Raw genomic sequence first — 15,090 nt, 5'->3', positions numbered from 1 at the left:
TAGTCTATAGTCTAGTCTATAGTCTAGTCTATAGTCTAGTCTATAGTCTAGTATATAGTCTAGTCTATAGTCTAGTCTATAGTCTAGTCTATAGTCAAGTCTATAGTCAAGTCTATAGTCTAGTCTATAGTCTAGTCTATAGTCTATTCTATAGCCTAGTCTATAGTCTAGACTATAGTCTAGTCGATGGTCTTGCCTATAGTCTACTCTATAGTCTGGTCTATAGTCCAGTCTACACTGTATTCTATAGTTCAGTCTATAGTCCACTCCATAGTCTAGTCCTTAGTCTAGTCTATAGTCTAGTCCTTAGTCTAGCCTATAGTCTAATCTATAGTCTAGTCTATAATCTAGTTTATAGTCTAGTTTATAATCTAGATTATAATCTAGTCTACAGTCTAGTGTTGAGACTAGTCTATTGTGTACATTAGCGAGTTTCTTTCTATATATCCTCTTATTTTCTGCTTTCAACCCATTGTGCATGAATTTCAACAGGCAGTTTTATTATCTCATTTTAATAGATACATTTGGTGGACTATATATATCTTAACCTTTAGTTGTCACTTAAAATACTAGCAACATATGGAATATGTTATCAGTTAATTTCCTTAAAGTAAACAGCAACACAAACCTATAAACATCTAGGCTAGAGGTCATTGAGGTAAATAACCTCTTAAACATTCCATTTATTAAATTAATTCCTTAATATTAATTAATATTATAATTTCCACTTACTTTCGATTCTCATCTGATGTTCTGGCCATTTTTTCCTCATCATAAGTCTCATCGTCCAATTCTTCCAATGTTTCACTAGACGAATGAAATAGATACATTATTTTGTTTCAAATTTAAAACAATTTAACTAAATTAAGTATTCAAATCAAATTATTAGATTAATTAAACAATTTTTCTCTAAAATGAAAATTTCTTGTACAACAGTCGTCCGTATGTTGTTGGATTTGTAACACAAATAAAATTTTTCAGTGGTTGCTTTTAAAGATGAATGGATAAATATGCAGTTTGTGTGGAAAATCCTCCCCATTTTCTTGTCTTTGATTTATTATTACAGCATCTACCTATTTACTCTCTGAAATCAATCAATCAATCTGTAACTGACAGATACGAGTACAAAACTTACCTAAATTCCATAGATACGCATTCAATACGAGTATGGATAGATTTATCTTTCTCTTGTCACCAAAAAAGGGTATTTTCTAGTGGAAATTTTTTTATTTGTTTTTGCGTGGCGTTCTTGTAGATACTTGTGGGTAGTGAGTAGGTTTGGAAATAAATAATAATAAACTTTTGACAAGTTGTTGCTCTTATGTTTTGCGTTTTTCTTTATGTCTAATTTTTCGTTTATTTTGCAATGCAAGTTTTTGCATTTTCTATTTTTATTCTATTTTCTTAATTGACAGTTACGTGTTGTTATTAATGTTTCGTTAGTGTAAAGAAAAGCTTTGAACTTTTTTTCATGCAAGTTTTGTTTATTGTGCAAGTATGTGAGCGCAAATTTCTGTGTTAGTATTTTTTGTTTATATTGAGAATTTTGCATAGATGCAATAGTTTAATGAGAGGAGTATCTATGGGATTGCAATTTAATAATGATGTATTTAGTACTTGTTTTAGTACTATCTTAGAATTGATAATGCTACCAGAAACTAGATTTTAGTTTAAACTATATATTAGAATATAGACTACGTGTTCGACTAGACTATATTCTAAAGAAGACTTGACTATAGACTAGACTATATACTAGAATTTAGACTAGACTTTAGACTAGACTTTAGACTAGACTTTAGACTAGTCTATAGACTATACTATTAGACTAGACTATAGACTAGACTATAGACTAGACTATAGACTAGACTATAGACTAGACTATAGACTAGACTTTAGACTAGACTATAGACTAGACTATAGACTAGACTATAGACTAGACTATAGATTAGACTATAGACTAGACTATAGACTTTACTATAGACTAGAGTATAGACTAGACTATAGACTAGAGTATAGACTAGACTATAGACTAGACTGTAGACTCGACTATATACTAGACTGTAGACTAGACTATTGCCTAGACTGTAGACTAGACTATTGCGTAGACTATGTAATAGACTATAGACTAAACTATACAACATATTAGACTATAAACTAGCCTAGAATAGACTAAAGGCTAGACTATAGAATAATCTATAGAATGGACTATAGACTAGACTACAGTTTAGACAATAAACTAGACTATTAACTAACCTGTAGACTTGACTGGACTATATAGTAAACAATAGATTTGATATAGACTAGACTTTGAACGAAACTAACTAGACTATAAACTGGAATATAGACCAGACTATAGACTAGACTATAGACTAGGCTATTGACTAGACTAGATGAGACTATAGACTAGACTGTAGACTAGACTATAGATTAGACTATAGACTAAACTATTGACTATACTAGACTGTAGACTAGACTATAGACTAGACTATAGACCAGACTATAGACTAGACTATAGACTATACTATTACCTAGACTATATACTAGACCGAAGACTAGACTATAGACTAGACTATAGACCAGACTATAGACTAGACTATAGACTAGACTATTGCCTAGACTATAAACTAGACTATAGTCTAGCCTATATACTAGACTATAGACTAGACTATACACTCGACTATACATTTAACTATATACTAGACTGTAGACTAGACTAGTCTATAGCCTAGACTGTAGACTGGACTATATACTTGACTATATACTAGACAATAGTCCACTCTATAAAATAAACTATAGACTAGATTAAACTATAGACAAAATCATAGACTAGACTATAGACTCAACTATAGACTACACTAGATTATAGGCTAGATTATAGACTAGACCAGACTAGTTAGATTATAGACTAGGCTATAGACTAGACTTTAGACTAGATTATAAACTAGACTATAGATTAGACTCTTGGCGAGTCTATTTAGTAGACTAAAGAATAAACTATAGACTAGATTATAGATTAAACTATAGACGAGACCATAGACTAAACTGCAGACTAAACTATAGACTACACTAGATCATGGGCTAGATTATAGACTAGACTGTAGCCTTAACTATAGACTAGACTAATGACTAGACCACAGGCTAAACTAGATTGTAGAATTGTCTATAGACTAAACTACAGACTAAACTATAGTCGAAATTATAGACTGGACTCTAGACTAGACTGCAGACAAGATTAGACTGTAAACTAGACTATAGCCTTAACTATAGACAAGAACACAGAGTAGACTATAGACTAAAATAAACCGTAGACATACTAGACTATATAGTGGAGTATAGACTCTAGACTGGACTGAACTATAGACTAGAATATAGACAAAACTATAGACTAGACTGTAGACTATATACTACACTAAATACTAAACTATGGACTAGACTATAAAAAAGACTTTAAACTAAACTATTGACTAGATTATAGATTAGACTATAAAAGTCAAGAGTATAGCCTAAATTGTAGACTAGCCTAGGCAACAGACTAAACTATAGACTATTTTATAGACTAAACTGTAGATTATACTAAAGGCTAGTCTATAGACAAAACTATAGACTAGACCATAGACTAGACTATTGACTTAACTATAGACTAGATTAATAACTAGTCTATAGACTAGATTGGGGACTACTAAAGACTGGACTATAAACAAGACTATCGACAAGGCAATAGACTAGAATATATAATAGTCAATAGGCTAGATTATACAAAGACTCGACTTTAGACAAGACTAGACTATTACCTAGACCCTAGACTGCACTGTAGACTGTAATATAAATAATACTTTTGACTATAGATTTGAAACTCGACAAGATTATATATTAAACGATACGGTATAAACTAGATATAAATTAAAAAAAATTATCATTTTTAAATATTTTTTTTATTTATTAAACAAAACTCTTATGCGACTTTAACTTTTTTCCAATTATATTGCAGAAAGTCCTCTAGTAAATAAATAAAACGCAATAGAACATATTAAATAAATTGGCATCTTAAAAATATCATAAAAATAAATACAATTACAAAAAATTAAACATGATACATTTTATCTAAACATATACTGATAACTTGCATATAACGATCCCATAAGCAGCGTGTTTCTTGATCTCTGAAAAATTGGTAAAAGTTTTGTGGTTTTGTATTTTTGTAAGTAAATATATAGAAATATTTACCTGGATATTTCCAAATCTAAAACACTTTGTGTGGTGGCAGCTAAAAACTTATTGACATGATCACGAGCCCATATATTCTGGCGCCAGGGTTCGATTAATTTCTCACAAAGATCAACAAATAAATCACGCAATTCACGTGTACGATGTAAATTACAAGCAATACTAATCAAAGAACGCCAATAGGAACTGAATTTTTAGAAAGTTTATTAATAAATCATGAGAAACATAGAAATTGTTTGAAAGAAATTACCGAAAATTGGAGTCTAACTCATGAAAAGATCTTTCCAATAGAACTGGCTTTAAACGCAAGCAAACTAAACTGTTTAAAAGTAACGAATTCATTATAATTATCGAGATTTTCTTTTTGTTCTCAACCTACTGTTTAATTTCCTTCTCTTTGTCCAATAAACATCTCAGTTCTCTTAAGTCCAATAGAAATTCTTTATCCATTTCAGTGTCATAGTATTCCGGTCCAGTATGCTGATACGTATACGTCCAATAGATCATGACAGCCTGTGAGCAGGCAAACAAATCGTTAAAGGTTAAATACTGCAACTTTTTCTTAGAAGTTTCAAAACGTAAACAGGCCAAAAACACAATGGAGGCATATTTTCTTAGGTTTGGGAGGGAAAAATTTAAATAGAAATTATATATTAACAAGTCTAGAGTATAAATGAAGTAAGATTACTTGGCTAATTCATCGCGTATATTAAATAGTTGTTTAATATTTTGTGTTATATTGCCGGGCAGCTCTTCTACCGCTTTAAATATACGTTTAACGTTATCGAATTGTCGTCTGTAAAGGAAATTAAAGAGATTTTTCTTAGTTCTCGGAAAGTGCCATAATTTACTGCTGCTTTGGAAAAAAAGATTAAATTTTATAAAAACTTTTTAAAAACTGTCGAAGAATAGATCGACAATGACTTATTCAAGATCCCTTCGTTAAAGTTGTTGTAACAGTTCGACTGTGACCGATAGTTCTAGGCAAAAAACTTCCGGTTGATACACCTGTCGCTGGGTTAACAATCTTTGGACGAGTATGACTCGGGACATTAATCAGTTAGTTTGAAAGGAGGATGTATACACATCAAATGCGAAGAAATACACCTAAACCTCTATCGAGCCTGTTGTGCGCCCCTTAACCACTGGTGGGAATTGAACCCACCACCTACGGTCTACCAGACTTGAACACTAACCTACAGGGGGCTACGGCTTATCATCAACCTGTGCAAACGTTGATGGATTTTAAGGATCATTTTACATGATATTAGTCAAGTTGCCACCATGGAAAGGATAGTTCTTAGTATGTGCTTATCATCAACCCCTCACAATATAAGTACAAACGTTGGTGGTTTTCAAGGAACATTTCTCGTGATCTTAGTCATATTGCAGAGATGATTTTGAGTTCATTGTCACCATGAAAGAGATAGTTCTTAGTATGTGCTCATCATCAACTTCTCAAACGTTGGAGATATTTTCATAATATACATGCAAACGTTGGTGGATTTTAAGGATCATTTTACATGTTATTAGTCATGTTGTCACCATGGAAAGGATAGTTTTTAGTAACTATGTGCTTATCATCAACATCTCACAATCTAAGTGCAAACGTTGGTGGTTTTCAAGGAACACTTCACGTGATATTAGTTTTATTGCAGAGATGTTTTTGAGTTCATTGTCACCATGGAGGAGATAGTTCTTAGTATGTGCTCATTATCAACTTCTCAAACGTTTGAGATGTTTTCGAGTTTATTGTCACCATGGAGGAGATAGTTCTTAGTATATGCTCATCATCAAACCCTCAAACATTGGTGGATTTTAAGGATCATTTCGCATGATATTTGTCACTTTGCAGAGATATTTTCAAGTTCGTTACCACAATGGAAGGAATAGTTCTTAGTATGGAGTTACCATAGAGGAGATAGTTCTTAGTATGTGCCCATCATGAACTCCTCAAACGTTGGAGATGTTTTCGAGTTAATTGCCACCAAGGAAGATAGAGTTCTTAGTATGTGCTCATCATCTAAACCTCAAACATTGGTGGTTTTTAAGGATAATTTCGCATGAGATTTTTTCAGCAGAGATATTTTCAAGTTCGTTGCCACAATGGAAGGAATAGTTGTAAGTATGTGCTCATCATCAAACCCTCAAACATTGGTAGATTTTAAGGATCATTTCACATAAGTCACGCTGCAGAGCTATTTTCGAGTTCATTATCAATTTGTTATGAGCCTTCTCTTCTGCAATATAAACAATTAATTCAAAACTGTTATTTTTATTATAATACCTGCATGATTTCAATTTAACTCCAGTCTTTTCAGCCACTTCATCCAAATCCTTGCGATAACGTGAAGACAATTTTTTGCCCAAAATTTCACGAGCCACACAATCATCTATGGAGTAGTATCTGAAAAAACAAGGAAATTAAAAAAAATTTATCACTTTTCCCACCATAGGTATAACAACAAGTACTTTTCTATAATAAGATCCCTAGTCTCCGGTTCCAATTGGAAACATGATTGTTCCAGCAATTTATTGGGAGCATGCAACAGGCGTTCTATTAGCGAATAAGTGCGATAATGATCTAAAACATCTGATGTTATTAAGTCTAAATGTACGCCCATGGAATGGGCAAACCCCTTTTGTTTCAGATAACAAACAGCCTCGGTAGCTGGAAATAAATTGACCCTTCAAGAATTTATGTTAAAGAAGATTTCATTAAATAACTTACAAGAAAAACCCTCTATCCATAGTTGATAGATTTCCGGATCTACTATGGTATAGTTGGTGATGAAAACATCAACATCAGCCAACATTTTTATTAGAAAAAATCCTTTAATTATTCTAAATTTTATCTTCTTTTTACTCAAATTGTATTCCAATCAGAAATCTGCGCCGACAAATAAAAACAATGAAGGCGTTAGTAACTAAAATTTACGGCGGCGTTTCAAAAGCGACCGACTAAATTTTTAGCTGTTATAAACTTAATCCATATATTTCTACTGTGTAATGTAATATATAGCAAATTAGCTGACCAGTAATTAGGATATATAAACATAATACCACAGAATTTTACAAGACTTTGCACCGCTGCAAAGGAAAAAAAGCAATTTATTAAATAATATTTTGATTTTGATAACCCTGTTTTAGTGGCACTCACTAAGAATTGCTTACATCTTAATAAATACATCCCTGCTTGTATGTAATAAGAAAAAAAGCTTTTTTTCTTCTTGCTGTCTATTTTTTTGACATTTCTTACTTAACGAACAGAACTTTTAATGTGTTAATTGAAAGTTTGTTATCACAAATGTCATACATCTCCAGTTAATATTTTTTCTACAAAAAAAAATATATATTTATAAGCAAAATGTGATTTATTTGTTTAAAGAAAATATTGAGAATTAAACTATTGAAAAACACAATTTGCAAATTAGTTATTAAGTGCTGAATTGAAATAGTTTAGAGAAAACTTAGTTGGAAAACCGCCTAAAATATACAATTGCCTTTATTTTTTATAACACGGCAAATTAGAAAAATTGTGTGATTTTGTGTGTGTGTTAAGAGCAAAGAAAAAGCAGAGCAAAGCAGACAGTGTCAAAACTCCAAAATAAGCTATGGAACAGGACTCCACTGAAATGCATCTAAGTAGAATACGTGATGTCAAAGAAATGGCTGTTCTCAGTGATGAAGCGCGTGACGTTGTTAAGGAAGAAGTCATACTTGAAAGTTCCGGCCATCAGGTGCGTAATGTAGAGAAAAATAATAAATAAATAGACAAAAAATCAAAACTCAAGAATTTAAGTGGGAAAATTTCGTGTGACACACAAACTCTATAAAGGAAGAAAATGCAAATATTTTGGCAACAATTTATAGATATTGTGTATTGAAGCTCTTGTTATTTGTGTTAAAAAGCAGTGTTTTTCTTTACTTTTTGTTTGTGTGAAAATGCGCCACTGCGCCATCAAAGCAAAAGACCTTAATTTCCCTGCCAGCCCCTGGTTTAAAGGGTTTTATGGTGGTTATAACCAGCAGAGCCTACAGGCAAAGTAATGGTAGTGTCCTAAACCAACATCTTCCAAACCAATCAACCAACATCCTATCGTGTGCGTGTGTGTAGTACACAAAATATTGTGTACATATTTTTTGTATGTTGTGTGTTTTTTTATATGATTTCCAAAATTTCTCTATTAATTAATATTTGTGTGCTTTTTTCCTACTTCTAATTGCTTTTGTTTTGATTTTGCAATTTCTCTTATTTGTTGTTATTTTTTCTCATATTTTGTACGTTTTTTTTCAACATTTCTTCTTCTACTCTGCGCCATTGACGACGAAACGAAAAAAATAAAAAATAAATACTGAAAAACATTTTTTTCAATTGGTGCTGCTGCTGCTACTGTGGAAAATTGTGCGTGTTGCAATATATTAAATAAAACCTTCTTCCTGGACAACTTGTTATCCTGTTGCTGCTGTTGCTGTTAACGCGAAACCCGTTTTTAGCTGGAAACCAAAGTGCATATGGTAACATCATCAAATGAAAATAGTGGTGGCAGCGGTGGCAATGTTGTTTCCGTACCCGTTTCCCTGCCCATAGGTTCCATGATTGCTGGCACCGCTTTCAATGTCATCTCACCCGATCATTTACCGCATTTCAAACAGATGCTGTGCGTCGATAACAATGGTTATATATCCAGCGGTGCGGTTGTGGGCAGTGTTGGTGGTGACCTCAAAACGATTGTCATACAACAGCAACAGCAAAATGATGCGGTTGGCATGAATCACGATGGCTCCGGCAGCAATAACAGTCATGACAGCACCGTCACCGGTGATCAAATGATGCATGGCTCCGGTTGCGGTTCAGCATCGGGTGTCAGTTGGTCGGAAACAGCTCACATGGAAATATTTCCCATACGCTGTAAGACGACCAGTGCTGAGCTATATCGTAGTAAGTTGGGTTCGGGTGGTCGTGGTCGCTGTGTTAAGTACAAAGACAAATGGCTGACGCCTAGTGAATTTGAGCAGACCTGTGGTCGTGGCTCGAGTAAGGATTGGAAACGTTCCATTAAATACGGGGGCAAATCGTTGCAGTCACTTATAGATGAGGGCACCCTTACACCGCATGCCACCAATTGCAGTTGTACCGTTTGTTGTGATGATGAAGCGGGTAAGTTCTTGAAACGTTTAGGCATATTTAAATGGATGCAGGAAGTTTCAAGTTTCAGCTGTGCTATAGTACTTGTCAGTTTAACGAGTTTTAGTGTAAATCGTTTCCGTATGAAAAAAAATTATAAGATTTTTCTAGTTATCTGTTAAATACAGAATTGCGGGAAATCCCTATTATATTTTTCAAATAAAAACAAGACAAATATTGTCAGCTATAGCATTGAGCTAGCGACTTTTGTTAAAGAATCAAATAAGAATTTCTCCGTCCACTTTTTTCAAATAGTAAAAATTCTGTTAAAAATCAATAGTATTGAACTTTTAGCTTTTTTATAAACAAAAATGTACTTAAGGGAAAGATAGAATGTCCGTTGCAGTCTCTTTAGAATCAGAATGGAACTAATACACTGTAGCATTACTATTCTTATTAAAGCAAGCAAAACATACGTACGATTAAACTGAACCAATATAATACAGTGATAGATCTTAGAATGAACTAGAACTAAACTAGAACCAAACTAGAACTAAACTAGAATTGAACTAGAACTGAACTAAAACTGAACTAGAACTGAACTAGAACTGAAGTAGAACTGAACTAGAACTGAAGTAGAACTGAAGTAGAACTGAACTAGAAGTGAACTAGAACTGAACTAGAACTGAACTAGAACTGAACTAGAACTGAACTAGAACTGAACTAGAACTGAACTAGAAATGAACTAGAAATGAACTAGAACTGAACTTGAAATGAACTAGAACTGAACTAGAAATGAACTAGAGCTGAACTAACCCTAGAACTGAACCTAAACCCATTGCAATACAATAAGAAAGCTTCCGAAACATTGAAAAACCGACCGGCTTTAGTCATCTACTTATAGCTTTGAATCAATTTAGAAATCTGAAGACAATTTAGAAACCACCTCCCAAGCCATTCTTGTTCTTAGAGCCTTAACAAATGAGCTGAGCAAGATTGATCGGTCAAGTTGATCCAGAAGTCAAAAAGATGTTTTTGTTGAAGTGGGATTAGTGGATACTAAGATAAACTTTCTGCGATTGCATTCTAGACGTTTGTTGGGACTTAGCAAAATTTTCAGATTTGCAAGGCTGGAACTGTTGTAGGTTTTTCAATTAGTATTTTCAAAAGTTTTTTCAAAAACCTTAACTAATGATGAGAATGTTTAAATTAACAAAAAATATACAACAAAACAAATTTTACAAAGTATCAAAGTCCAATTTCCGCTGATAAATAGGTTTTTAATGAATTAAACCAGATTTGTTTCTTCTTTTGCAGAATTTTTATAATATTGTTTCAATTCGTAATTAAAGCACAATCTAATCTGTTAATTTTTTTCTTCCGTCACAACCTCCTCCTTCGCTTCGCCAGCATCGGGACCCGTACGTCTATTTACACCATACAAACGTCGAAAGCGAAATCAAACAGATAATGATGGTGAAACTGGTGGTCCAAAACGTAAACGTAATACTAACAATAATAATAATAATAACAATAATAATAACAACAATATTATGAATAACACTGAACCACCACAACACACCACAACGGTGGTCGATGATAATAATATGTTTTTAACGGAAGATAACATTACCTCCAAGGATGAACCGTGGCCAACACTTAACGACAGCCTCGACACATCAACCGAGCTCGTAGATCAAACACAAATCTGTAATGCATACGATAGAGAAACATATGTAGTGAATATAAATGATCCGGGGCCAATTGCATTGCTAGACAATAGTCAGACAATGAAAACACTCGAGAATGTTTATTGCACAATGGTCAAAGCCACTAATGATTTTAAGCGTATTCTAACCGATTTAAAGAATACATATGATCGTAAAATCGAAATATTACAGAAGGAACGCGATGCTGCGGTGGCAGCAATGCGCGTACAAGTACACACAGACATTGATGATCCGAATATAGCGGGTGCATTACATGGCAACGAAGTTATATCAGCTAAGAAGGTGAGAAGTGAAATTTTACTTGGAAAGAACTAAAACTAAACTAGAACTGTACTGAACTGTAGAACTGAACTAGAACTGAACTAGAACTGAACTAGAACAGAACTAGAACAGAACTAGAACTGAACTAGAACTGAACTAGAACTGAACTAGAACTGAACTAGAACTGAACTAGAACTGAACTAGAACTGAACTAGAACTGAACTAGAACTGAACTAGAACTGAACTAGAACTGAACTAGAACTGAACTAGAACTGAACTAGAACTGAACTAGAACTGAACTAGAACTGAACTAGAAAAGAACTGAACTAGAACTGAACTAGAACTGAACTAGAACTGAACTAGAACTGAACTAGAACTGAACTAGAACTGAACTAGAACTGAACTAGAACTGAACTAGAACTGAACTAGAACTGAACTAGAACTGAACTAGAACTGAACTAGAACTGAACTAGAACTGAACTAGAACTGAACTAGAACTGAACTAGAACTGAACTAGAACTGAACTAGAACTGAACTAGAACTGAACTAGAACTGAACTAGAACTGAACTAGAACTGAACTAGAACTGAACTAGAAATGAAAAAACAACTAGAACTGAACTAGAATTACTAGAACTGAACTAGAACTGAACTAGAAATGAACTAGAAATGAACTAGAACTGAACTAGAACTAAACTAGAAACTGAACTAGAACTGAACTAGAACTGAACTAGAACTGAACTAGAAACTGAACTAGAACTGAACTAGAACTGAACTAGAACTGAACTAGAACTGAACTAGAACTGAACTAGAACTGAACTAGAACTGAACTAGAGAACTGAACTAGAACTGAACTAGAACTGAACTAGAACTGAACTAGAACTGAACTAGAACTGAACTAGAACTGAACTAGAACTGAACTAGAACTGAACTAGAACTGAACTAGAACTGAACTAGAATTAACTAGAACTGAACTAGAACTAGAACTAAACTGAAACTAGAACTGAACTAGAACTGAAATAGAACTGAACTAGAACTGAACTAGAACTGAACTAGAACTGAACTAGAACTGAACTAGAACTGAACTAGAACTGAACTAGAACTGAACTAGAACTGAACTAGAACTGAACTAGAACTAAACTAGAACTGAACTAGAACTGAACTAGAACTGAACTAGAACTGAACTAGAACTGAACTAGAACTGAACTAGAACTGAACTAGAACTGAACTAGAACTGAACTAGAACTGAACTAGAACTGAACTAGAACTGAACTAGAACTGAACTAGAACTGAACTAGAACTGAACTAGAACTGAACTAGAACTGAACTAGAACTGAACTAGAACTGAACTAGAACTGAACTAGAACTGAACTAGAACTGAACTAGAACTGAACTAGAACTGAACTAGAACTGAACTAGAACTGAACTAGAACTGAACTAGAACTGAACTAGAACTGAACTAGAACTGAACTAGAACTGAACTAGAACTGAACTAGAACTGAACTAGAACTGAACTAGAACTGAACTAGAACTGAACTAGAACTGAACTAGAACTGAACTAGAACTGAACTAGAAACTGAACTAGAACTGAACTAGAACTGAACTAGAACTGAACTAGAACTGAACTAGAACTGAACTAGAACTGAACTAGAACTGAACTAGAACTGAACTAGAACTGAACTAGAACTGAACTGGAACTGAACTAGAACTGAACTAGAACTGAACTAGAAGAACTGAACTAGAACTGAACTAGAACTGAACTAGAACTGAACTAGAACTGAACTAGAACTGAACTAGAACTGAACTAGAACTGAACTAGAATTAAACTAGAACTGAACTAGAACTGAACTTGAACTAGAACTAAACTAGAACTGAAATAGAACTGAAATAGAACTGAACTAGAACTGAACTAGAACTGAACTAGAACTGAACTAGAACTGAACTAGAACTGAACTAGAACTGAACTAGAACTGAACTAGAACTGAACTAGAACTGAACTAGAACTGAACTAGAACTGAACTAGAACTAGAACTAAACTAGAACTGAACTAGAACTAAACTAGAACTGAACTAGAACTGAACTAGAACTGAACTAGAACTGAACTAGAACTGAACTAGAACTGAACTAGAACTGAACTAGAACTGAACTAGAACTGAACTAGAACTGAACTAGAACTGAACTAGAACTGAACTAGAACTGAACTAGAAGAACTGAACTAGAACTGAACTAGAACTGAACTAGAACTGAACTAGAACTGAACTAGAACTGAACTAGAACTGAACTAGAACTGAACTCGAACTGAACTAGAAATGAACGAGAACTGAACTAGAATTACTAGAACTGAACTAGAACTGAACTAGAAATGAACTAGAAATGAACTAGAACTGAACTAGAACTAAACTAGAACTGAACTAGAACTGAACTAGAACTGAACTAGAACTGAACTAGAACTGAACTAGAACTGAACTAGAACTAAACTAGAACTGAACTAGAACTAAACTAGAACTGAACTAGAACTGAACTAGAACTGAACTAGAACTGAACTAGAACTGAACTAGAACTGAACTAGAACTGAACTAGAACTAAACTAGAACTGAACTAGATATTCATTTGTTTTTTTTTTCTTACACTTCCAGTGCGCTAATTGTAATCGTGAAGCATTGGCAGAATGCTCATTATGCCGAAAGACTCCCTATTGTTCCGAATTTTGTCAACGAAAGGATTGGAATGCCCATCAAGTTGAATGTACAAGAAATCCAGCTCCGGCTGCAACACAACAAATAATGCTCCTAGTAGACGAGCAATCCTAAATGAATTAAAATTGTACATAAAAATTAATTAAACATAAAAACAAAAACCAACAACCGATAAACAATTAAACAAACATTAAAGTAAAACAAAAAAAAAAAAAAAACAACAAAAAATTAAATTTTAAATAACTTTATACGTTTGAGTAAAACAAAAATCAACAATTAGCATTAATCGTAAATAAAAAAGAAAAACAAGAAAAACCAACCACAGCAGCAGAACCGTAAACTTTTTAAACTTAAATAATTAACAAAAATAAAAAAAAAACTCATCATCTAATGTTTAAAACTATTCTACGCTTTTTTCCAAGAAAAAAAAAGTAGAAGAATGGCCAAAAACAAAAATTTATTCAAAATTTTACAGGAAAAACCATAAACTACATAGATACAAACAAAAACCATATAAAGCTAAATAAAATAAATAAAATATCAATACACACAGACTCACACAACACTACTACAACGTAAAAGTTAAATAAAATATTTCAAAGTAATAGAAAAAACAACAACATTGTCAACTACAACCAACCACAATATTCAACTTAAAAACCGGACCGCAAAAAATAAAATTCAATTTCAAAAAACAAAAAACCTAAAAAATTAAATTAAAATAAAAAAAAAACAAAGAAAAAAAATAAGGAAAAACAAAAAAACCCTGCATAAAATTTACATACATACATATTCTCTATGTATACATCTTTTTTTCATTAGAATTTAAGCACATAGTTAAACTTTTAACATTTTATTATTATTTTATGGATAATATTAATAAAAACGAAACAAAAAAACAAAAACAAAACAACAAAAACTTATTATAATATTAATTAATTATGTAAAACAATTGATGTGATGATGAACGTAATGCAAAATAACTGCCGTTACAAACATTTTCAAAACAAAAACAAACAAACAAAAAAAATAATAAAGATTTCAATTCTTAAC

At 32.9% G+C, this 15,090-nt stretch overlaps 2 protein-coding genes across 2 annotated transcripts; one reads left to right on the top strand and one right to left on the bottom strand.

The window, feature by feature from the left end:
• Window positions 1-3,913: 3,913 nt before the first annotated feature.
• On the bottom strand, window positions 3,914-7,132 carry LOC111688470 (acidic fibroblast growth factor intracellular-binding protein). Its single transcript, XM_023450982.2, has 8 exons — window positions 6,956-7,132; window positions 6,697-6,895; window positions 6,512-6,631; window positions 4,913-5,020; window positions 4,604-4,837; window positions 4,475-4,543; window positions 4,225-4,410; window positions 3,914-4,160 (listed from the first exon to the last, which is right to left on the bottom strand). Exons 1-8 carry the CDS (start codon window positions 7,038-7,040, stop codon window positions 4,082-4,084), a joined length of 1,080 nt encoding a protein of 359 aa, XP_023306750.1. The 5' UTR covers window positions 7,041-7,132; the 3' UTR covers window positions 3,914-4,081.
• A 401-nt stretch (window positions 7,133-7,533) lies between these two features.
• LOC111688467 (deformed epidermal autoregulatory factor 1) lies at window positions 7,534-14,973 on the top strand. The gene is made up of 4 exons (XM_023450978.2): window positions 7,534-7,964; window positions 8,722-9,385; window positions 10,763-11,364; window positions 13,978-14,973. Exons 1-4 carry the CDS (start codon window positions 7,839-7,841, stop codon window positions 14,149-14,151), a joined length of 1,566 nt encoding a protein of 521 aa, XP_023306746.2. The 5' UTR covers window positions 7,534-7,838; the 3' UTR covers window positions 14,152-14,973.
• Window positions 14,974-15,090: the final 117 nt, after the last annotated feature.

The sequence above is a fragment of the Lucilia cuprina genome, chromosome 5, assembly GCF_022045245.1.
Source record: "Lucilia cuprina isolate Lc7/37 chromosome 5, ASM2204524v1, whole genome shotgun sequence".
Taxonomy (NCBI): Eukaryota; Metazoa; Arthropoda; class Insecta; order Diptera; family Calliphoridae; genus Lucilia; species Lucilia cuprina.
The sequence above is the reverse complement of the archived record's forward strand: the minus strand, read 5'-3'. Positions and strand labels throughout refer to the sequence as shown.

Coding starts and splice junctions, on each gene's coding strand:
- LOC111688467 (XM_023450978.2), top strand. CDS start 7,839: ATGGAACAGGACTCCACTGAAATGCATCTAAGTAGAATACGTGATGTC. Junction 7,965..8,721: donor TTGAAAGTTCCGGCCATCAG/GTGCGTAATGTA, acceptor ACCCGTTTTTAG/CTGGAAACCAAAGTGCATAT. Junction 9,386..10,762: donor TTGTTGTGATGATGAAGCGG/GTAAGTTCTTGA, acceptor TCGCTTCGCCAG/CATCGGGACCCGTACGTCTA.
- LOC111688470 (XM_023450982.2), bottom strand. CDS start 7,040: ATGTTGGCTGATGTTGATGTTTTCATCACCAACTATACCATAGTAGAT. Junction 6,632..6,696: donor AGGGATCTTATTATAGAAAA/GTACTTGTTGTT, acceptor TTGTTTTTTCAG/ATACTACTCCATAGATGATT. Junction 4,544..4,603: donor AAAGAGAAGGAAATTAAACA/GTAGGTTGAGAA, acceptor ACTTTTAAACAG/TTTAGTTTGCTTGCGTTTAA.